This window comes from Choloepus didactylus, chromosome 1 (genome assembly GCF_015220235.1).
Source record: "Choloepus didactylus isolate mChoDid1 chromosome 1, mChoDid1.pri, whole genome shotgun sequence".
NCBI lineage: Eukaryota > Metazoa > Chordata > Mammalia > Pilosa > Megalonychidae > Choloepus > Choloepus didactylus.
Window position 1 is genome coordinate 216,214,564 of NC_051307.1, and position 24,651 is coordinate 216,239,214.

At 40.6% G+C, this 24,651-nt stretch overlaps 1 protein-coding gene across 14 annotated transcripts in view; it reads right to left on the bottom strand.

Moving 5' to 3' along the window:
* CADPS (calcium dependent secretion activator) overlaps positions 1–24,651 on the bottom strand; it is a 495,698-nt gene that overhangs the window by 64,202 nt on the left and 406,845 nt on the right. For 9 of the 14 annotated variants that reach the window (XM_037799559.1, XM_037799555.1, XM_037799552.1 and 6 more), the window contains 5 exons: positions 21,781–21,927; positions 18,312–18,467; positions 14,259–14,406; positions 6,331–6,405; positions 5,345–5,428 (listed from right to left, as the gene is read on the bottom strand). In XM_037799559.1, coding sequence (XP_037655487.1) covers positions 5,345–5,428; positions 6,331–6,405; positions 14,259–14,406; positions 18,312–18,467; positions 21,781–21,927 — 610 coding nt within the window. The remainder of the gene's footprint in view (positions 1–5,344; positions 5,429–6,330; positions 6,406–14,258; positions 14,407–18,311; positions 18,468–21,780; positions 21,928–24,651) is intronic. The other 5 variants (XM_037799564.1, XM_037799562.1, XM_037799591.1 and 2 more) reach the window with 1 other exon arrangement.

A 24,651-nucleotide genomic window follows, 5' to 3' on the forward strand; every position in this document is an offset into this window, starting at 1 on the left:
AAATGGAGGATTATCTGGAAAGCACAAGGTAAGAGGAATTTTCAACATCAATTATTTCATTGTCATTGCAAAACTGACTGGTGGGAAAATTATTTATAAAACATTCTTGTGGATAAGACAATAAAGATAGGTGACTTTTCCCCTTAAGAATGATGCCAGTTAGTGGAAGGTCCCTGGAAGAGTTACTAATTGGCTTTATTTATGGCATTCTGTGCATCTGTGGGAATAGCATCCTGGCAATAATAAAGGAGTAAATCTAAGGTGGAGACTTATTCGCTGGGTGACTTTGGACAAGTTATTCAACTTTCTTCATCTGTAAAATGGGGAAAATAATAAAATCTATTGCATAGGTGGATTGTGAGTTTCAAATGAGAAAAATGCACATAAATCACTTAGCATAGTGCCTGACACAAGGGATGTGCCCAATAAATGTCAGCTATTACTACTATGGTGGATGCTTCTGCATGAGGCCGGCACCTCCACTTGGAAATGTAGAAGCCAGCTGACTTGGATTGCAAGAATACACATCTGATAACTTGGTGACTTCGTCCTCTGGAATTGCAAACCAAGACCTCTGTCTGCAGCTCCCATCACCAATCCTCATTGTAAAAAGCTGTCTCTCCCAGGCTGGGCATTCCCCAAAGTCAAAGCAAAAATGAAACACCAACAGGGAAAACACTGACAAGCCCTTATAAAAACTCACCCAACTCTACAATTCTAATGCTTCCTGGACAAAATGTTCTGTGTACAGAAGTGCATCCCCTAGACCCAGCTCCAGCTTTTGACCAAAGTAGCAGTCGTGTTCAATGACACGGCACCAACAGCTCTGAATAGAAGCAGCCAATGCTGCTGCTTCACACCAACTCCAGCCCTGGTTAGGGATTCTAGTGGGAGGAAGCCTGTCTACTGTGTTTCATTTCTAAGTGGCAAAGCAATTAAAATGATGGGAAAAGGCTTAAAAAAGGGTGAATGACGGTGATTTTGTTACATACAAAATTGGAAATAGGCTTTATCCTCATCTCGAGTGACTTCCATGTTGTATTGTAGCCATTTCAAATGGATTTGGATGATGCCGGATCTTGGCTGAATTCTAAGGGGCTTCAGAGGGCTTGATATAATTGTTGCAACTTCTTGGGGGTGGGGACTGGGCTCCTTCCACCTCTTCATACCTCCTTTGAGGCTCCAGAGTTTAGTGGGAGGGACAACACAGGTCAAGCCGTGGAGCTTAACCTCTCTGAGCCTCAGATGCATCAACTTCAGAAGAGCAATGTTGGAATGGGATTGTTCAGAGGATTCAACAAGAAAAACAGAATTAAAGCGCTTAGGCACCTTAAAGTGCTTAAGGAACAGGAGCTATAGCTCTTGCTGCTATTTTAGACTTCTGAACTCATCTAATATAACCATCATTGGTTCACAGTGAATGAAATTAAAAGTCAGAGGGGTGCCGTCCCTTGTTCCAGGTCTCACAGCTCCCTGGTGAGGAGCAGAGCTGGGATCCCATCCCGGGTCTCCCTTCACTGGGCTTACTTGCTTCTCTGCCCAACTAACTCAGAAGACTCACTGAGCTCGGCTGAGGTCTCGGGCCTTCTGCCTTTGCACCCTGTAATTGATTCTCCATCCCCAACATCCACTCAACCCCTAAGTCCTGTTTGTGTTACCTCTGAAATATTTCTCGAAACATACTTTCAGCTTTCCTGCCTCAGAGCTGGGGTTGAAGTTGCTGTTCTGTCCAGAAGGTTCTCCCTTCTCTTTACCCATAGCTGGCTCCCTCGACTTCCAGCTCATATGTCTTCTCCTCAGAGAGAATGTTCCTGACCATGCTAGCTGAAACAATGCCACCCTCCACCTGCTCTCATTCCAGTTTATATCCTGTGCAGCACTTATCTTGATCTAGAGTTTTCTTTCCTTTTTAACTGTCTGTCTCCTTTACCAAGTGCAGCTTTTGTAAGGGCAGTGAGCGTATCTTTCTTGCTCTTTGCAGTGTCTGTAGCACCTAGCACAATACGTGACACAGATGCTCAGTCAGTACACGCTGGATGAGTGAATGAGTGCACGGATTCCAGAACCAGCATCTCTGTTAGCACCTGAATACAACTGAGGAAAGGATTTTAACTTGCTGTGAGAGAGACCTGGGCACCTGCTTACCCCCCTTTTTGGCCTCCTAAAAGAACAGTGAGAGGCTACTCACAAGACAGGGACCCTTCCAAGCAGACAACTTCCACAAAAGCACATCTTCCTCTCAAGGGAAATGGGCAGATAGTTGCTAATTGCATCTTCCAATCGGGCTGATTTTCCAAAAGTTCGAAAGGCACCTGCCTCCACAAATCCCAGGCTGCTACTGCTGCTGAGGCTGGGGAGGCAGGAGAGGAGGGGCATGCTTGGGCGCTTCTTGGGCTGGCACGAAGAAGCCACATCTCATCCTCCCTCCTCCCCCAATTCTTCTCCAAGAGAGGAAGCAATGCAGATGGAGACGAGAAATAAATATTCCTGCCTGCTCTGTGCCACTGCAGACGTTTTCCAAAATGTCTGGCTTAGACCATGAAATCAAGCCCACCCAGGAAAGGAGGTGCTCAGCGGGAGAAAGAGGGGGAAAGGGTGGCATATTTGTCGATACTTGTCAGCTTTCTGGGGGGCAGAGCACATGGCTCAGGCTTGGCAGCCCTGCTGAGGTGGGGATGTGATAAGTGCACAGTAATACTTGAGGAATTGAATCAGAAATGGAGCGGCGTTAAGGAAATCATGCCAGGGTGTCGGCACTATCTCTTCCCTTTTGTCCAGGGTTCCAGTACTCGCAGCTGGCTTTCCCATCTTTGACTGCATGGCTCTTTCCATAATACCCGTCACCTCTGCTCAAACCTTTTACCCCCACTCCATTGCTGAGTGAGGAACACAACTGGGCTGCAGGAAGCCTTCAGAGGCCCTGTGAAGTTTGGGCAGGAGCTCAGAATCAATGTGTGGAGATATTCCCACCACCTCTCAGCACAGCTCGCGTTCTCCAGTCCTGGATACCGACAGGAGATGAGAACATAGGCTGCAAATGATAAGTGGGTGCTTTTGGTCTTTGGGTGGCCCAGCGTGTGGGAGAAGTGTCACCGAGGAAGGGAAGTTTCAGGCCCTTCTTTGTTTCTAACCCTCCTGTGGGAATCTCCCTGATACCGCGTTCTTGATATCGCTGTCACTGGACCACCTTTTGCACAGTCCTCTTGGTAACCCAGTAACTAGGGTGGGGCCCTTAGTGGATTGAATTCTGCTCAATAAACCAAGGAGGGGCTTTCCTGGTTTTCACTGGTTCAAGTTCAATGCGGTAAAAGCAGTTGCTCCAAATGAAGACTCAAAAATACATTTTGTGGGTGTCAGGGGAACATTTTGCAGAAATGCTGCATTTAGTTGTACCTTTCTTCACCATTTCTACAACTTCACTGAGGAATGAAAGATTATCTATGATTCCCCACTCATGTGCCCTGAATCTTTCTTTATGAGTCTTCCCCACTCATTTCCCATCTGCCTTCTAGTGTCAGGCAATTGCCAGCTAAAGCCCACTCTCTCCAGGATGGTGTTCAATGGTGGGGGAAGCTGGAAGGACACCTGGGTTCCTGTCCCTGCTGTGTCCATTGCTGTGCAACCTTAGACAAATTACTCCCTGTCTCTGGTCCTCAGCTTTTTGGTTACAGGAGTGGGTTGGATAGGTTTCCCCTCAGCTGAGGCCCATTAAGGGTGTTTCTACCGAGTGAAATTGTATAGCATTCCTATTGTCAACATCTCCTTCCCACTGCACCTTTGCCAATAAACTCATGGAACTAGGGCCTTCACACTTTTCAGATTGAGTTCAGTCCTTATACCTGGGAAGGTCAGAGCTGCATCATCAGAACAAGCTAGGCATGTTGATATGTGGAGGCTATCTAGAAATTCTGCCTGCATTTCCCTTAATTCCCAGAAAACTAAAGTATGGGGTGGGGAAAGATCAACATAGGGTATATTTGGAAAGAGGTTGTGTGCATGTATGTTTGCACCTTATAATAATTATACCTTTTATTAATAATAGCTGCCATTTACTGGGGTCTACTTTGTGCTAGCACTGGCCTAGCCTCTTTAACTTACATTATTATCCTCACAAGAGCTCTGTATGGGAGACATTGCCCATGCCCCATCACAGATGAGAAAACAGGCTCAGAGAGGATGAGACACTTGCTCAAGATCACACAGCCATTTAATATCAGTAAAAGGATTTAAACCCAGTTCTGTTGGATCCCAAAGACAATGATGTACTAGACCTTGTCTTGGCACTCAATGCCCACCTGGGGGATTTCTGATACAGGAAGGCTGTTTTAAAGACCCATAGAGAGAGGATCCTAAATTGACTGCCTTTCCCAAGGCACTGTCAGTAGAAAAGAGCTGGCCTCAGAGCCTGCAAGAACTCCACTGTCAGAAACAGCACGAAAGCTTGCAGCTATGGTGCCCACCCAGTACTGGGAAGGGTGAGAGAACTGTGCCCTCAAGCAGCCACCTTACAGTGACCATCTCCATCGATCGTTTACAGAAAACAAGGCTGACTTCCGCCTGTCCTCTAACTAATCTCTATGCCTTGTCCCTTTCTGGCACAGAATCAGAGCCTCTCAGAATTTGCAAAGGACTCTTACAACATCTGTCTCAGAGATGCCCCCAAGGCCAGGTGAGTAAGTGAATGAGTGAAATATCCAGGAGGGGGTTACAGCAAACCTGTAAACACATGACCAGCTATGGGACCAACGTGACTCTACACCCCCTATCTGTTGCTAGGCAGACATGCAGGCCCGGTGCTCCTGGCTTGTCTACTTTGTCAAATCCTGAAATCTGGACTTTTCTGTGAAACCTCCCGATTTTTAAACATGCGAGACTAATTCAGTTAAGAAAAATGTATCCGATGTACTGAGGACCAAATAAAAAGTATTTCAAGCTCTCTCTGACTTACAGGCCTTCATTTGCAATCTCTAAAATTAATTTTCCTCGTTTACCAGTGAGGAAATAGTGGCCCAGAAATATTAAGCGATTTGTCCAAGATAGCAAAGGTGTGCTCAGAGAGGAAACTCTTCTGACACACATATACAGACGTGTGTGTGTATGTACACATAGACATACAAGCGTACAGTACATTCAAAAATGAAAGAGAAATGATTTTGGATTACCTGCTGTTCTGAAATCCCACTAATTCTTCTAGTGTTAATATTATACACTGGGTAGTTGACTGCAGTTAAAACACACACACACAGCCCTAAGACAAAATGACATAACAGCACCCCTTTCCCAAATAAAAACCAAAACCCAAACTGAAAACAAAACCCAGGAAAGAAAGAAGCTCTTTACTTACGGTAAATGACAGAAAAGAAGAAAACAAAGTCCCTTCATCATATCTGGATAATTTTGCCAGGACTCCTTCCAAGATAGTAACAAACTAGAAAAACAGCAAAGCAGGAAAAAAAAAAAAAAATTATTATTATCCCAAACTATAGTTGTTCACCATAAGGAGAACTGTTTCCCAACCACACGGAGTCGGGGATTGAGCCACCCGCACATTTTTGCCTTCTATTATTCGATTCCAGCCTTCAGGGAAAGGAATAGACTGCTTTTACATAGAAATATTTGACTTATCCGGCTTTCTCTTCATTATTATGTGATTGCAAATATAGAGTGTTACAGAAATGCAAAGTGACAAAATATTATTGAATTGCATATAGCATGCGATAATATTAAATGCACTTTTCAAAATCCAAAACTGCGCAAAGCAGTTTTTATGTTACATATTAGCACTACATTTAATCTGATCTATTTTTATTTGTATTTTATCAGTAATTTGGGGGAAACAGAAGTTTAGCACTGGCAAATATAAATGTCTTTCCATTCAGCATCACTTAGTTAAAATTCTATAATTCATGAGGGTGACTGAAATAGCTTTATCTGACTTTTATGTTTTATTATGACTCTCACTGCATTTGAAACTAGGGGAAAAGGGGTTTTCATGATGGCAGAATTCCTTATTACCATTTAACTTTCTGTATTTAAAAGTCTAACTTTGTCAGTGCTGAAAAACAAAACAAACATTTTCCATGTAACCTAATGCAATGTTTGGGGACAAATTCTTATTAAGTTAACATATGCCACTTCATCAATTTATCTTCACACGGCTCGCGATCATCAGAAAAATCATTCAGGACTGATGCTGGGTGACGTACAATCTTGTTTCCTGAGAAACACAAGTATCCACCTCAACTTTTTAACGTGTTACATTTTAATGAAAATGCAGACAAAACAAAGCAATGTTCACAATGAAAGATTTCACCTGAAGCTGAAGGTTACCTTTGCAACCAAGAGTGTTATCATTTCTTTAACAGTTTCTTCAATTAGTTCGTCTATTTTTGAATGGTATTGATGCTAAAGAACACAGAAAGACAAATATTAGCATGGCTGGGAGGTGATGGCACTGCATTCATCAGTAATTTTTAGACAACACAATTTATCAACAAAGCCTGCCCTGCAGACCCAGTTTATTTTCATAGTCCCAGAAGCAGGTGTATGATTCTGACTCCACGTCTTTGATGGAGAGAGAGCTGAAGCTCTTAGCTTCGATGGATTTGATATATGTCGATACAGACAAACATTTACAAATAGCTCGTGTGGATGGTTTAACAGCCTAGCAGTGTGTTGATCTGGGTTGTACAAAGCAAGACATCACAACAATTTAATACAGGAGATGAAAAATTATCTTTGGAAAACTGCTGTGGGGACGTGGCATAAGTAATGGACTCTAAAGGGAATTTGACCAAGACATTGTGACCAATTTTGCAAAAACAGTTCTAAAAACACCAGGTACCGTGGGTTAATGCCTCAGAGCTCCCCAATTCTATCGCCAGGTGATTGAGCGTTGTGTTGAAGTGTCTCCATTCATGGATAAGCAGACCTGGACTTAGAGTCTCTACTGGGACTAATGTTGTTTTTCAATTTGTCTAATGGCCATTGTCGATTTAATTTAAATTGTAATGCAAAAAACAAACGCCACACAAACAAAAATCTGCTGTAAATGCCAGGGAGAGAGGAAATGCAATTTCAACAGAAAATGTTATATGCCAGCTCCTTGACATTTATTAGATCAATTTAGTACCCATTTTTATTATTCCATATTTCCTTAATGAAAAAAAAACAACAATGCAAAACCTTGTTATTTGGAAAGGAAAATGCACTTACCCACTCTTTAGCAAACTTTCAGAAGAAGGATGATTAATTAGGAACAGAAAGAAAGGAATGATGCAAATAAAAATTAGGACAAAGGGCACATGATCAAATTAAAATTAAATAAACCATCCAAAAAGCTATGAGAACATACAGAAATAATAAGCAATAGTAAATGCAGCTTGATATTCTGATTATTGGCAATTAGAATTACTTAGAGGGAACAAAGAGATGTGAATTAGGTTAATTTACTTTTAAGTTTTAGGGGACTTTTGTTTGTAATTGGAAGACCTGGACAGAGTTCAAGTGCAAAGTTGGGAAGTCACGTTGCCTAAGAAAATTTAGTTCAGTTTCCAAATCTGTGAAAAAACAGATAAGACAACTACCGCTCATGACCAGTGAGAGGAAAACCTCTGTAAAGAGTTTTCGCTGCTCTGTTTTTTCCTTTTATTTTGTTACTACTTAAAACAAAACCAAGCAAAAGGGGGCCCAAGACTCTCCTGACAGTCCTGTTACCAGCCTCATAGATTTGTTCTGACGATCAAGTGAGAGTCTAAATGCAAAGCATTTTGTCAACTATAAATTGTGACTCAATATTATTTGTTCATCAAGTAGAAGATAAGGGTAGGGAGTGATGGTCTTATCATTTAGTCATCTCATCCAGTTTCATTTTAGTTGATTAGGGGAAAAGCCATAAAGCGAGTGGCCCATGGTGGGCAGTCTGGGTTGTTGGAGCAGACCTCTCTTGGTGGTAGATACTGCCCGCTTCAGTAAAGGATTTAGTAGTAATGGCAGAAACCTGAAGCTAAATGCAAAGACCTGTTGGTAGAATTCTGTGTTAGAAACACAAAGAAAGATGTAGGAGCAAAAGAATGCAGGGATATTGAGAGGGCTCCAAATTCATTTTTAGGTCTTGAGATATGATCCAGAATCACACGCTTCCTTTCCCTGCTCACGTGACTGCAGTCGTCCCCGAGCTTTTCCTCGGGTTTCTTTCTGTAAATGATTGACGTTCGCCAAATTTATTACGGGACTTAACTAAATCAGCAAAGCGAGCTGTGTGCAAAGGAATACAATATAGAATATTAAATAAGGGGCTTCTTTTCCAAGCAAAGAAGAACATCACTGAGAATAGAAACAATTTTCTTGAAAAACTTAGCTGAAACGGTGAGCAGGGCCAAGAGCAACGGTTCACTGCATGCCAAGAAACCTTGAGTCTCAGTCTGAGGGGTTAATGATTGCCATTCTTTCTCCCAAGAGAAACAAACTTTCTCTTTAGTAGCTGGGGGAACCTCAAACCTTTTAATTCTCTAAGTAAAGTCCGAACTGAAGCACGTGGAAACCTCTTTCCATCTTCAATTCTACCAAGTCAGACTTGGGCCTAACTTCTGTCTAGGTGTCCCACTGTCTCCCCCTTCCACTCTGCTAATATGCTCTCCACTCCCCTCCTGTTGTAATAAACAGTCCTTCTATCCTGGTTATGAATTTTGATATGATGATTCTGCTTCTTAATTCCAGAGGAACTTTGGGTAAGTCGATTCCTGTTGGTTTATTTCATCTCTGCCTGTGGCTACTGTTATTTCTTTTGTGAATACAGAAATCATTTTTGCCTAACAAAGTAATGAAACAATGTATGCAAATATATTTAGAAGCTTAAAAGTGCTGTGTGGAAGTCTCTCTACCTCTACTACTACTGCTACCACCACCACCACCACCACTACCACCACTACTGGTAGTACTGCTACTACTACTAGTGATACTTTATTAGGGTGGTGGTTTCCTGTGTGTATATGTTTGTCCCAATTCATTTAAAGTCTATACACTTCATTAAATGTAAGTTATATTGCAATTAAAATAAAACCTCCTTTGAGAAAGATGGCAGGGCAGGATAATATTTATTTTGCCTATTATGTAGCAAAAGGTTAAATATGAAAGCTGGTACCATTCCTATGCAAGTAACTACAAAATACACGAATGCTTTTTCCAGAGTCTTTTCATATATGGAGATTTATTTGATTAACTTGCTTTTCTGGAGCAAGAGTGAGCATTCTGCCTTCAGTCTTTGCTCTTTCTTGGGAGACATATTTTCCCACGCAGATACGAAGCCTCCATGGGAGTATAAATACCACTGGGGCATCTTTTAATCCCCCCCCCCCACTCACCCCCATTCTAGATTATCTTGTCAGAAAATCTCTTACAGTCAGATTGACTAATTCTGTTGTTCCATTTGGAGAGATACTTCCCATTTTCATATTTTTCAGTGCTCTCTGTTGGCATTCTTGGATTAACTTGGCCTATGCTCCCAAATCATATCCCAGGGCCCTAGATCATGGTGATAGCAAGGGGAGTGCTCATCCTGAATGGAACAGAAAGTTTGGGGCTTTTCTTTCTGATGACTTAAGTTGCTGCAAATTCACAATCACTACATGAAAATCATTCCACTTGACTTCCTGTGCTGCACATTTTGCCTTGTCATGGAACAGATTGTGTGTATGTTGTCTTTCTGTTAAGACCATCTGACCTTGGAAATGAGATGAAAACACACTAGACCAAGTGAGAAACTATTTAATACACAATTTCCTCTCCATTGGTGCTTTGCAAATTTTAATGAAAAAAATAAATATTTAAGATGGAAAAGTATGGTTAACAAATGTTTCAGCAGCTGCCTTTAGATGAGACTTCACCCTAGATGAAATTCAGGAAGTGATCATATATTAGAGAATATTGCATCACCTGGCCCATTTTTAGTCTAAAACAGGTTGAGGGAGCTGGAATCCAGGTGGAGGCAGGTATGGGTAAGTAGATCTATCATATGGGCTGAACATCCGCTTGCAAAGCGAAGAGCTACATAAAAACATTAGATTTCCACCTATTCAGAATGTCTCTAGTTATCCTTAGTAATCTCATTTTATCAAGTTAGTTTTATTTTGGAGAAGAGTATCCCTATTTTACAAAGTGAGGTAAGTTAAGGAGGGAACATTGGCATGTGCCTTCCAATTTATGTTCAAGGTCAGAGCCAGTGTTCCAATGATCCCTCAGAGGAAGGATATATTTTCAGACAGTGATGTCTGGCTTCATTCAAACTTTCTCAGTCATTTGGCATTCTAAGGTCAAAAGAGGCCTCCCTTCCTTGAAGCTGATTATTTAAGTGTCTTTGATTCAATTATTAGTAAGGAGAAGTGGCATGGCAGCTCTCTTTAGCATGGCTTGGGAAAACTGGCAGCCTTAGGATCAGAGTCATAGACTAGAATTCAATATTGGAGGAGACATTAATAAAGATAATTTTGCCTGCGTGGTGGATTATTTTGGAAAAAAAAAACAGAAAATGTTTGTGAGCCTCAGCTATGGTTTTCATTTAAAAAGAAAAATAACTTTAGTTGCATGGAGGCATAAATGGAATCTATTCTACTTTATCAAATAGAACAATACCAAGGAAGAAATACACATTGCTATTTAGCTTCAAAATGTTACTATTTGAGTCTATCCAAGGCAACTGTCTAATCTTACATCCAGAAATTAGGGGGTCTCATCCCCAATTTAGACAAGCTGCATACAACCTAAAGGTTGTCTGTTGCATGCTAAGTCCCTCATTTGACAAATGAAGACAGTAAGATTAAAAGAGTAAATGGCTTGCTCAAGGTCACCCAGTTTAATAGGTAAGGGGTGGGGTCCATAGGATGTAGCGATTAAGTCACTTGACAACTTGCTCCAAGGTGAAAAAGCAGAGTCCAAGGTGAAACCAAGGTCATTCTACTCTGGCACAAAAGCGGTGAGTAACAAGGCTGAGACACTGTGGTAAAAGTCAGCTTGTTATTTCTCTTCATGTAACTAGGGCCCATGATTGAGCTTAAGGGAGTCCACATGTCCCCTGAAATTGTATGGTAAAATTGTGTGAAAGTATATTTTTTTCCCTGGGAAAATCTCCGTAAGTTTCATCAGATTTTCAGTCGGGTCTGTGGCAACAATCACTCACTCATGCTACTTTCTCAACTCAAAAAGACAAAGTTAAGATTGGACCGATGTGATTTGTTTGGAAGAATTGTTCAGCTGGCTGACCAGGTTTCCAGGTGCTCTTTATATGCAACCATAATTGAATTAATCTAAAGAGGGACTGTAAAGTTTGCTGAGGGGAAAAGGAGGCTAGTCCTGTTACATCCTTCCTTTCCTTCTCTTGAATGGTTTTACCCTTATGAAACCCAGTTAAAATGGACATCTCAAGAAACTCAGAGGGGAAATAGATAAATTGGACTTCATCAAAACAAAACTTCTGTACTTCAAATGACACTATCAAGGAAGTGAAAAAGATTACCCACAGAATGGGGGAAAAGCAGTTGCAAATCATAAATATGATAATGGTCTTTTACTCAGAATATATAAAGAACTCTTAAAACTCAACAATAAAAAACCAATAACCCAATTGGAAAAATGGGCAAGAACATAGTCGTTTCTCTAAAGAAGATACACAAACGGCCAAAACACATGAAAAATGTTCAACATCAAAACCACAATGAGATACCATCTCTCACACATGAAAATGGCTATAATAACAAGGACAAATAATAAGTATTGGCTAAGATGTGGAGAAATTGGAACCTCTCACGTGGAACCATGGAAAACATTTCTGGCAGGAATGTAAAATGGTGCAGCTGCTGTGGGAAACAGTTTGGCAGTTGCTCAAAAGTTAAACACAGAGTCACCATATAACCCAGAAATTCAACTTCTGGGTATATACCCAAGAAAACTGAAAACATAGGTCCATAAAAAATGTTGAGCACGAATGGTCATAGTGCATTATTCATAACAGCCAAAAAGAGGAAACAATCCAAATGTCTGTCAACTGATGAGTGGATAAACAAAATGTGGTCTATCCATACAATTGAGTATTTTTCAGCTATAAAAACAAATGAAGCACTGATACATACTATGACATGGATGAACCCTGAAAACATTATGCTTAGTGACAAAAGCTAGACAAAAAAGGCTATATATTATAGGTTCCATTTATTTTGACATTTCCAGGACAGGTAGATCCATTGAAAAAGACAGTAGATTAGCAGTTGCCTTGGGCTGGGGGAAGGGAAGGGCCTGGAGAGTGACCACTAATGAGTATGAGGTTTCTTTTTGGGATGATGAAAATGTTCTGGATTAGAGGTGATAGAGTCACAACTTTGGGAGTATCCTAAAAATCCCTGAACTGTACACTTTAAAAGGGTGAATTTTATATGTGAATTATACCTCAGTTTTTTTAAAAAAGAAGCTCCTATTAGTGAAAAATTCAGAAGGGTTAGGATTCTGGAAAGTTTGCACTCAGGGAGATCTTAATGAACTTTAGACATTACCTCCCAAAATGGGGTTTTTCGGGTAGGCTCTGTGAAGCCTAAGGGATTGTTCAGAGTTCTCCAGAGAAACTTGAGTGGGTGGTGGGCATTGGGCAGTGAAGACATGTGGAGATGGAGAGGATCATGGCAGCTTGGGCTCTAGACCTGCTCTTACACATCCTCCTCTCCTCCTAACTTCACCCAGAGCAGCTCTACTCTTATTTGCTTCACATGCTGACCTTCTAGGTAAGGTTTGCAGAACCTATTCTGCAGCTAAAAACAGCATGAATAAAACTAGAATAGTGCAGTTATTTTACAGATGAGGAAACTGAGGCCCAAAGAGGCTGAATGATTTATCCAACTCCAGTTTGCAGCACAGCCAGAGCAAGAACCCAACCCAGGCCTTCCCCAGGGGGCTGGACTTCATGCCTGAGCCCTTCTCCTTAAGTCATTTTCAATTTCCAAGTCTCCAGACCAGTGATTCTCAAAGCCTGGTCCCCAGACGGGGCAGCGGCATCAATCTCACTCAGAAACTTGTCAGAAACACAAAGTCTTGGACCATGACCCAGACTCTTTGGACACTCTTGGGGTGAGGCCCAGCAATCAATGTTTTAAGAAGTCCTCCAGAGGAGACTGAGGCACAGTGAAATTTGAAAAACACTCCAGATCATTCTTTTACAGCAAATGGAATCAAGCAAGAAAACCAAGGGCCCTCCTGCATTTAGTTCCAGTGCCTGGAACACAGTCCCTGGGGAGAGGTCCCTGACCATAAAATCAGTCAGGAGCAGAGGCTACCTGGGATGGCTGAGGAAGCTCACTTGCAGGGAAACAAGGTTGGAGATGATCTCGCCAGGAAGAGAATAGCACCAGCCCACATTTAAAAATGGAAGGTGCCGAAACAGAAAATAAATAACGAAGGAGCAAATATAATTTAGTAAAAATTCTGAGCATGTAAGGCTGGTATCGAAAGATCTGATTTAGGAGCAATTTCTGCCAATTGGCAACAACATGAGAGTTGCCAGAAATGTTTCTGAATTAATTCTAAATTGGTATATGAATATCTAGCTGGCTTAAGGCCATCGGAGAAAAATGATCATGATAGTCTTTAATCAAGCCCAAGTTGCTGTTTCCTTCTTTACAATTTAAATACCGCCTTGGAATTGGAAAGTTAGCAAAGGACTAAACTTTTGGTCAAGGAAGATTCACAATGAACTCAATCTAAGGAAAATTGAAAGTCTGCAGTTTCGTGGAAATTCAGAGCTTGCTGGCTGGGGAAGAGGTTGCAGGGTGATCGAATACTATATAGATTGTGGAAGCTGTTTGGTGCAAGAAGGAGAGCTCTCCTGCTTTCCAGATGTTCAAAGTGATAAAATGCACTTCAAATGTGAAAATGACTTGCATTCTGGTAAACAGATCTGTCAGAGATACCAGCCTAATAAATAAGGTCATCAAACATCATTTGGCTTAAAGGAACATTCTGGCCACCGCAACTCCACCCAAGAATCACTTCCAAATTACTGACATTCTCATCAGCACACACCTTTGAAATTTACTTGACAAACAGATACCAAACACTCATCCACAGACTGTGTATGTGGCTTAATCCACAAATGTTAGAGTACAGTATATTTCTGAAATTAGCAGACTAGTGTAGATGGAAGGAATTGGTGAAATTTTATACTACATGATCAATGAAGTAAAAAGAAAAATCTGCATTTTTTTTTTTTTTTTTTTTTTTACCTCTTGGCCCATTTCCATACTGCAAAGTTTTGTTGATTGAGCTTTGGCATCAACCATAACATTAAACATGGTGCATATTGACTGTGGGACTCGAAAATCTGTTGATCGACTGGTTTTTTGCAGCTTAACTTCAAATGCAATCCTGGTTCTATTAAAACAAAGTAGGAAAAGACCAATTCAGTGTTCAGATGGCGGCAGGTGGAGGAGACATTTTCTGAGCGGTCAGTGAAAAAGAAAATTGAGGGCGATAATCAGTTTCAAGTGACAATGACTTCACATGTGTTCTTTTTAAAATGGCTTTCCCAACCAAGGAAGGCCTATTCAGGAAGACAGCCACGTAAACCCTGCCTTTCTCGGCAGCACATGGAACACCTGTAGCTCGGCGTGCTTCTGACTATAGTGTACATGCCATGGAGAACTCTAATTGCAGGAGAATGAATGAATGAACAAAAACCCGATTACAGCATTATAGCATATGTAAGTTCTCTCACATTGGCAATTGCCTACCTTGAATCACCTCATTGAAACAAAACAAAACAAGACAAAAAAGCAGCTTCTAATCTTTGAAACCTCACGGTGGGGAAAATCTTAAATGACATTTATTGTGTTTTATTTCTGACTGAAATAACAAATAATCCACGTTTATTATCTTGTTTTAAAGATGACAAAATGATGTTTTGCTTGTTAAAGGTCATAATAAGGAAATACATCAAGCTGTTGAAGATGCCTACCCCTGGGAGGGGAGTGAACTTGGGAGGACTGGTATGATATGGGGGGAAGGAACACTTTTTTTTTTTTTCCTTCAATGTCAATGTATTATTTTGTAATAATATATTATTTTTATAAATAAAATGAAATACTTATCATTTCAAGCACTGTATAATGGTGGAACCCTAATGTAACAAAATTCTGTCACTGGTCAAATTATGACTCCAGCAATGTGCTAACTGCTCACAGGAAAAGCCTAGTCTGATGTAGGCAGCTGGAAATACAGGTGGGAGGCCTAATCCTCAGTATCAGCATTATAAAGGGGCCCAGTTATATTTTAAAAGGCTTCAGAGAAGTGGGTCACATTATCACACGTCTTTGAAGAAACGCACCTGGTTAGTAAGTGGCTTTATTAAAGCCCCTTTTCATCCAATGTATCTTTTCAGCATTGCTCGCTGGAGGTTCTGGAGATCATGCAACCACCAGAAAAGCATCCGCTTTAAGAGGTATTCGCAGCAGTTTTCTAACAGTGCATAGGAGGACCACACAGCTAGTTAGCTCAGGACAGGATGCCAACTTGCTAACACACCCTGGGTGTATGCAGGGAAGCCAAGTATAATTTCGAAGGTTGGAAGCCTTGTTCTTAAGAAAAAAATCTTTAAAAAAAATCCTTTAAAAACACCCCTATATATTAGATGATCATGTTAAAGATAAATGTATCTTGGCTTCCAAAGACTCAATGCACTGAAGTAGCTTTCTAATCATGATGATCATTTAAATCTACACTGAAAATATGTCGTTTTCTGGTTTTGTGAAAAGGAGGGCTGGTGAGGACTGAGTTGGGCAGGTCCCTTCTAAGGCTGGTGTGCCAGTTCCGGTCCAATTTAAGAAAGGGAAATGAAAAGTGGCTCCCTTACAATGAAGTAATCGGCTTCTGTCTTCACAGAAGAACTGTTCGTAGCCCTTGGAGTGTGGGAATGTGCAAAGAGGAAGCTGAATGCAAAATTAATAGGACTGAGAGGGCTGAATGTGTGCTGAATTTTGTTCTATGGGTCCAAAAAAATGGGTAGGTGACTTAATACAACTGACTATCCTTGAGGGCAGAGTCACGGTGCCTAGTTTTGTGCCCAGCACAGTACCTGATATAGCCTAGACTAGAGAGGCTCCATAAACGCCCATCAAAATAATGATTTACATTTCTTTGAAACTTAGAAACGAGAAGTGCCTCAGTAACTTTTTTTGGCACTGAAAATTTACATCTATGAAACAATGTCCTTACTTCGGTAGTCCTTCTGAAAGGAGGGCTCTTTATTCTGTCCCAAAGAGGAAAGCATGGATTCTAGGCTTTACAAATGTAGATTCTATGTCCTAAAGCATCCAAGGATGTCTTCATGGTCCCCCCTGAATCTGAAGGTCTAGAGCTGATATGTGTGTGTGTGTGCATGTCTGGGACTTGAATTGAAAGGGCACGGGGAAATTTAAGTGTTTTAGGCCAGCTGAAAGCATACAGGTGCTGTTGACCAATTTCTATCAATAAAAATTGCTAAGCAGCTACTATGTGTTAAGCACAGTGGAGAGACCTGGAGAAGTCAAAGGGACATAATATGAATAAAATATACTCCCTGCTTCTGAATGGCTCACACTCTTGGAGATAGCTGACCCATAAATATATGATTGTAACATGGTAAGGCATAAAATAGTCATTATCCTCTTTGACATCCACATGTCTTGCCTTTTTTCTCTCGGCATCTCCGTATTTCTTACTCCCTACCCAGAACACTGGCTTTTCAGAGGACATAAATGTCTTTCTATGCAAATGTGTGCACCAGATCAGAAGCTGTCCATAGATCAGTCTTAATTCTGATGCATTTCAGCTGCTAGGACAGTTCAAGGGAGAACTTTTTGCCTTGGGGACTGCTCTGCAGGAAGTTTTTCTGAGGAATGGTTTAGCCCTAAGAAAAAAGAGCTGCTTTTCCTGAAATTAATATAGACCATATAAGAGTCAGTGGAATTCAAAACCTTAAAGAAGCATTTTGAACTTGGGTTTCAGAAACAGGTTTTCCTTTGGTTCGTGGGCAGAGAAGAGCAAAACAGTATCTGATTCACCAGGGATTTAAGCTTCCAAAAGCGTCAACAAACACTTGCCCAGACTCTCCCTAACATCGAGTTCCTTTCCCAATTTCTGCTGAGACTCTCACCTACCTGGTAGTGGCTGTTCTTTTCCCTTTCAGTGTCCAGTTTTGAGGCTCTTACTTATCTTTTCTTCTTTCAAGCTATCAAGTGATGAATTCAGAGCACTCTGGCCAAACCCAGCCCCCATCACCTGCAAGCGATCCATCAACAAACTACACAACATCTGGAGATCCAGAGTGGCATGTGTGACTCACAGTCTTTTTTGAATGAGAAAAATAATGAAACAGTTATGAACTGGACAAGAAACTTGGACATATGGTGTCCAGGGGGTGGGAAGGGTGATGATGATGATGATGATGATAAGTCAGTGGAATACAATTTCTGTATCTGATAAACAGATATTGATACTCCTTGAGGAAAGGGATGTAGTCTTATTCTTCATCGTATGCCCCAAATTTAGCCCGGTGCCTGGCATATGGGAGGAGCTCAAACAACTTTTTGTTGAATGGATGAATAGTGTCTGCATTTTACCCCCTCACCTTCTCTGAACAGTCTGCCTGGGAATTTCAAGTACACCATTCCCACTTTAATCCTGTGTGCCTCAACAACAAAAGAGGCAATTGTGGGAAGCTAAAATGTATGTTCAACGTCTCATGCCCCTTGTCGAAACCTAGTTAGACTTGGGGCAAGACAATTAATACTTGGTATATCTTAGGTGCTTAGTTCATATATATGTGGAATGAATGATGATGCTGAGGTCCTGCCCACACTGCTGGCAAATCATTAGTTTCTTGCTACCTGTGTTGGATATTATGACTCTCAGATTTTCTTCTCTTTCCTCCATCTAATTACCATCCATGCACTCACTCATGCATAAACTTAACAGATGTTTATATTAAGGGAATATTTTATACCAGGCACTGCAACCTATCAGAAATACAAGGACGAAAAATAATGGACATGAATCCTTTCTTCATAGAGCCAACAACTAAGACAACACTGCCAATGAGATTGTTTTGGGTTTGGGACAGATGAGTGACAAGCAAATGGAAGCCAGGCTTGGGCAGCTGCCACTCCAGCTGACTGTGATAAGTAATCACCTTTTCCAAAAACCTCAAATGATGGCCAGTGGAAGGAATGGGCATCTGCCCTTCCCCGAGGCAGTGTACAGTGGAGGAAGCATGTAGAACCGGTCCAGCAACTCAGGCTTACCTTTTGACACAAGATTCAATCATGTCACTTGCCATCAGCTTCAGCCGTTGTTCCAGGTGCTTTCCAAACTCTTCTTCGGGCCAGTGCAAGTCCCTAATGAAGGTCTGAAGGGCATCGAGTTTCCAGAACAGATCTTCTGAGGTACCTGATCCATTACTGGCAGGATAAAAATTAGGAAACAAGAGTCACCCACTGGCCTCGGGCTCTGCAAAAGCTGACACAAAGACAACTGGGGGCTGGAGACTTAAGGCAAACAGTGGCATCAACATACAAAACGACGTGTGCTGGCGGTGGAGGTGGGGGCAATCTCCACCAGCAGTTTTGAATTTTACCATACATGACTTTGCCGGCATTGTTTGGCCAATAATTGTAGACCAGTGAGAAGTCTGAAGGAGGCATTGCCCCATAACAACTAGGAGAATGGTGTATGGTAAAAATCAGCCTTCTTTTAATAACCACATTAACACATGTGATGATTCAGATGAAGGCCACAAACCAGGGAGAGAAATAAGTCTCAATGTTAATAACTACATGGCAACATGCAGTTATTAAAGTTTAAGGTTTCATGCATTTCCCCAGCTTCCCTCCAGAGCGGAGGCCTCCTGGAGATTGCAAAAAGACTTTCAGTTTTAAAAGGACAGTGCTAACAAAGTGGTGAGCGAGGATCTGCTTTCTCTCTTGAAGAGCTGGAAAGAAATTGTGGTGACTCAAATAGAGACGGGTGCACCAGGATACCTCTGAATCCAAGATGCTTGTTCAGTTTGATTATCATTCCAATTTTCATAGACCAGCCCATTGCATGGGCAGCCCCAGGAGGAAGTGAGTTGTGGGGGAGGTGAGTGGACAAGGGATATTTGTAAATGCTTTAGTGCTCAAAACCTGAGCTGTTTTACCGTTGTACCATCTTACCCAGTCCTCTGTACAGACAGAGAAATTGCTCTTGATCCCTTTCTGTACAATGATGTCTAAGGAACTTTTACCTGGGGCATCCATGGAAAGCCTGTGTACAGGAAATGCTCCATCTCTCACCCTCTTGCCCTTCTCTGGCTGGCTTTCTCTTGAAACAATCCCATTTGAGCTCTGAGGGGTGGCCACACTCCACCTCCTTCCTCGCATACCACTAATGCTAACACGGTAATTTATAAAATGTCCAACACACCATGCATTACCACTTTTTCTGACATCGTCTATAGAAACAGATGAGAGTGGGTGTTTCTATTGTGACAGATGCCAGCTGCATTGAATTAATGCTTCAGAGAAAAATATAGCTAGTGCATAAATGCATACACAGCTACTGCGGGGTGGGGAGGGGCAAATTCCCAACATGCCGAGAGGAAGCCTACAGCCTGGACCAACAGGGCAATGCTTTCAAGGACAGACCAGTCTGAGGTCAGTACACTGATGTATCTGACACGAAGGAGCAGGTAACATGAAAACACGTCCTTAAAATGAAAGGTGGCAAAGGGGGAAACTGGAATTATGAAAAGATATAGAATCAGGCATTTCCTGGTGGGTGATTGAGAATCCACGCCTTCTTTTCAGATACTGCTGTAAGCATTGTTCAAAAGTGGGGGAATGCATTGTCTCTCCATGAAAGTTCAGCTTTCCCCCTACCCTGTTCTGTGCTTGGGAAAAAGATACCCCAACTTTTTGACTAGTCTAAGGCCCGTTTTGGAACTGCATGGTTGTATGTTTTAAATCATTAAGTACATATGAATGCAATAATTGGTATTTATTACAACAACATTTTGACACCCATCTGGTTTCAGAGTTTCAGAAAATTCTTCTGGGGTTTTTTTTTTTTTTTTTCTTTGAAGGGCTTATTATTAAGTTTTGACATGAGGAAAAGAATATTTTCTTTTTATTTTTAAGATAAACTGTTAATGTTAAGGCAATAGCACCAAGATTATTTTGATTGCTGAGCAGTTACCAAAATGTGTTCCCACTCATGCCTTAATTAATAGAACAGAGACCATTATCTGCTTTATTACAATGTCTTGATTCATATCTTTTCAAAAACAATGTCACAGAGCATGCACAGAGGAAGGTAAGAGAAGCTTTCATATTATTTTTAAATTTTTAAACAGATACTATCTAATCTAACTTTTATATAGTCATCTTAGCATGAATATGATTTGTGTTTTTTAGATTTTTTTCCAGACATAAATTTTTGGAAGTTTTAATTTATCTGTAAGAGAGAATCAGACACATTGACCATATGATTTCATTGTGAACCTGGGCATAAATGTAGGTTAAAAAAAATATTAAGCAGCATGAGAAACCAGGTAGAATAGTCATTTTAACGTCCTGTTCTCTGCCTGGGTCATGGCAAAAATAAAAATGCTGAAGGCCATCTTGATGAATGTGACTTTGAGATTTCAAAACCTCACTGCCAGTTTCAGATCATTTTTTATTCCTTTGATAATAACACTTCCCTTTGAAAATGTGCCAATTTATTCTTTCAAGAAAAAGCTTATCTGGCCTATAATTAGCTGTGGTCTAAGAAAAGGATCAAAGGAGGGTATAGAATTGCTAAACATTATTTCACTTATTAAATCATGCATGTGGTTCTAATTTAGTTTCCCTGAGGTAGAGTTTAGGGGTGCTGCATCTTCTCACCAAGGAAAAAAAGGAGAGAGGATTCATTTCCTAAGCTAAATGAAATGGCTACTCAACTCTTACTCCCCCCAAACTGCTGGCTTAAAGGGATGTTTCAAGAAGAAACACCCCATGCATTCCTGGCTTTTGTGTAGATGACTGTAAGGAATGACCCAATACTCAGGCCACAAATGATATGGCTATCAAAAAACGTACTTTTTCTGTTGTTTGAAACTTGCATTCTCAAATGTAGCAACCTTCTTGCTACCTAGATCTTAATGCACCGTATTATGATATTTAAGACCCTTGAAAATATCATTATGTAACATTTGCATTACTAAGGCTTGATCCACTCAGAAATTTTCATTTAGTCCTGAACATACCAAATTATGACTATATCCTACCATTTGCTGACAAAAGAAATATGCTTCAGGACTTTTTAATTATTATTTTTTTAAAACAAGCTTCTGGGTAGGTGTGCTTCTCACTTAGATTTACATCAGGTAAGAGATGACTGGGCAGCCTATCAAAGAGGTTTCTTGGACTATTTTGGATGATTAACTCCTAAAGTCATGTCACCTGCATTAAAAAAAAAAATGGGCAGAATTCTTTTGTAAAAGAATTCAGGAAGTAAAACAGTTTTTAAGTGTTCAGTGGGCGTAAGAAAAATTGTTAGTGCTTGTATATAGAAAATGTCTTACAAACACGATACATGCCAGAAATAAACAATATTGTCTCTGTATGATCAGCAAAATATGTCTAATTATCCATCTCTATCTCTGTAATATAGGATGTATAGAAATAAACAATACATATCCATGCCAAGATCACTTAAATTTAAATTAGATCTAATGTGAACTGAAATACACACTCAGCATCATATATAGCAGCCATCCATGACGGTGCTGAAAAAGTAGGCATTTGTGGGATGCCTAGAGGGATGTTAACTGGTAGATTTGGTACTTTGGGAAGGTTCACATTGGGTAGGTTCACATTGGGTAGGTTACTGGTTAAACTCCTGTGGAAGAAACAGACAGAAAGAAAAAATACCATCACAGTGACAATGCAGATGTGGCAGAAGCACAAGACAGTTGTGAATAAATTGGCTAAGTCCATAGCAAGACAACAGCAAAAACTCAAGTGACATACTTCAGAAAGCAGCTTACAGATGGGGAGTTGTGGGTGCAGCTCAAGATTCAGAGAGAAATGGCAAAAAGTTAATGGGAAAAACCAACCACGGAGTGACCTAAAAGCAAGGTCAGTCATGGAACACCATATAAAATGATCACATTGCTTAAATGCTTTTGTAAGGGGCATTCTGCTTCCAGTTTCATTGCGATAAGAGTCTAGAACTTGTCCCACACCAAGAGCTTGAAGTTCATGGAATTCTTGGTGTTGCTATGACTGCAAAATGCTGGGAAGCAGCTGAGATTGATGGAAATGATAAGACACTTGAATTTTCTTGCTTTCATTTATAAATTATTTTTTAAGGATGCATATTTCTCAGGTTAGATATTAGATAAAAGATGTAATAAGAATTTCATCCACTTGAATATATGCATAATGGGTATATACAGAAATGGAATTCTTTCCAACTGCCTCTCTTGGAAGACAGGTAGTGTAATGGGGTATCAGAGTTGACAGCTAAGTTGAAGAACTCATGTCAAGGGAATGGATCAACTTTGAATAATTTTATAGGGCACATAAAGAAAACCTAAATTGTTTCTCTCAAACTATGTCCAATTCAAATGTAGAAATGTTTACTCATTGCCACAGACACCTAGGAAAAGAAAAGAATCCCAAATTCAGCTCTTATATTACATTCTTTAACCAGAAGTGGACCTAAAATGTGACCTCATCTCATAATAGTTACGCTGAAAGTGGGATAGAGATTGGAAGAAAGCATAAAGAAGTGAGGGGCTTTTTGAGAGACTGGTAGTGCTCTCTTACTTGATCTGGGTGATAATTACAAGGATGTGTTCAGTTTGTGAAAATCCAGCTATGTATTTTTTCTGGAATAAGTTTTTTTAAAAAGTTAAAAATGTTACCTGCTTCTTACCTTTGAACTAAGATCAAGCGCCTGATATGATGAAAGGGAGATGGATGGTTTTAAGAGTTAAGAGAGAAAACAAAACAAAACAAATCCCCCTGCATCGAATCCACCGTATCTCTTTGGAGGGCCTGTGTCATGTACTACTACAGGAGCTGGCACTGAGTGCCTCCGGGATGGCATATTAAGGGTGCTCTATCCAGCCAAAGCCACTGGCACGGAGGAGCCCAGCCTAAGTCTGCAGCTGAGAGGAGCCTTCCTGTTTAAGTGGAGTTGACAGCACTTTGGCAAAGGAGTTGAGGTTCTCTTTTTGGATCTTGCAGGAGAAGAGCAAGTTTTGCCAAAGCAGTTCTGCCCCGGGCAAGCGTGTTGGGCTAACGGGACTCCTGCAAGAGCTGGAGCTGCCTCTGGGTTTGCTTAGGGAGGCAAGCCTCCTGCTAGGCAAGGAACGCTGACCCTGCAGAAAGCCTGGGCCCCTGCCCTGTCTTCCTCTAGAAACAAATGTCACAATGGCAGCATAGCCCTGGTGTGTAGACCGAAAAATCCAGAAAGCAAAATTGCCAACCTGACACTCTTTTTTCTTCAAGAAAACAGGTGTCTCACAGGTTTGTCCATCACACTTCACATTTTGGGAAAGTCAATGATAAATCTCTCCTTGGGACGAAAGGCTGCTCTTGTGGGAATGGTCAAGAGAAGATAAACTAAAAATGATTATTAAAGAGAAGGGAAAATGGGACTTTTCCTTCTATACTCTCTCTTTAACTGGGGAATTTGCCTTTGAATTCAGTCCCTGGTGGTTCTCAGTCAAATGCTGCGATGTAACAAAACCGTTGGCGATTTCCACTGAAACATGTGCAAGTCTATATAAGCAAATGTGATCATTAAATGATACACACACTGAATAACGATCAAGGAATTAGGAGATCTTTAGAGATGGCAGCCTGGAAAGTTAAAATGTCAATTCTGAGCAAATTATAAGTAGCAAGGAATGAATAACACACAAATGTATGCAAAAGCAACTTAATTTAAACATATTAGCGGATGGTGGTTACACAATCAGAAACGAGCTTCATTTGGCAAATGGAAAAATTTTTTGAATACTATATTAATCAAAACATATTGTATTTGTAAAATATGACATTTTGACTGGACTACTACACTGGACTCATAGAAACATTTCTTTCATATGACATATTATAATGCTCTACTTTCAAAAGGATGAAACATGCTTGATAATTCTGTTTTTAGCAAAATAATCTAGTGCCTTACTAATGTTACTATTTCAATATTAATAACTTATCTTAATAATCAAAGAGGCAATTCCAAGCATAATATTTGATTAATATACGTGGGAAAAGGGAGGATATTCTAGTAGTACTCAGTTCAGACCAGGCTCCTGGAATGGCTGATGGATATAATAGATTATTATTTTAAAGAGGGTCCTTTAGCAACTACATTAAAACCAAGTCTGTCATGCTTTTCTGTGAGAATCATAATTGGGTATCTCTGGATAGTATAAAAAGTGTGAAATGCAATCCTATCAACTGATAAATGCTAAAAACTAGACTCTTTCATTCATTTTGGGGTCTCTGCTGAAAAAGGATAGCTCCCCTCAGGTCAAAGGGCATGTCCCTGGTATACTAGATTTAAAAATTTTCATGTGCTCTCTCTCACATGGAAGAATGCTCAGAT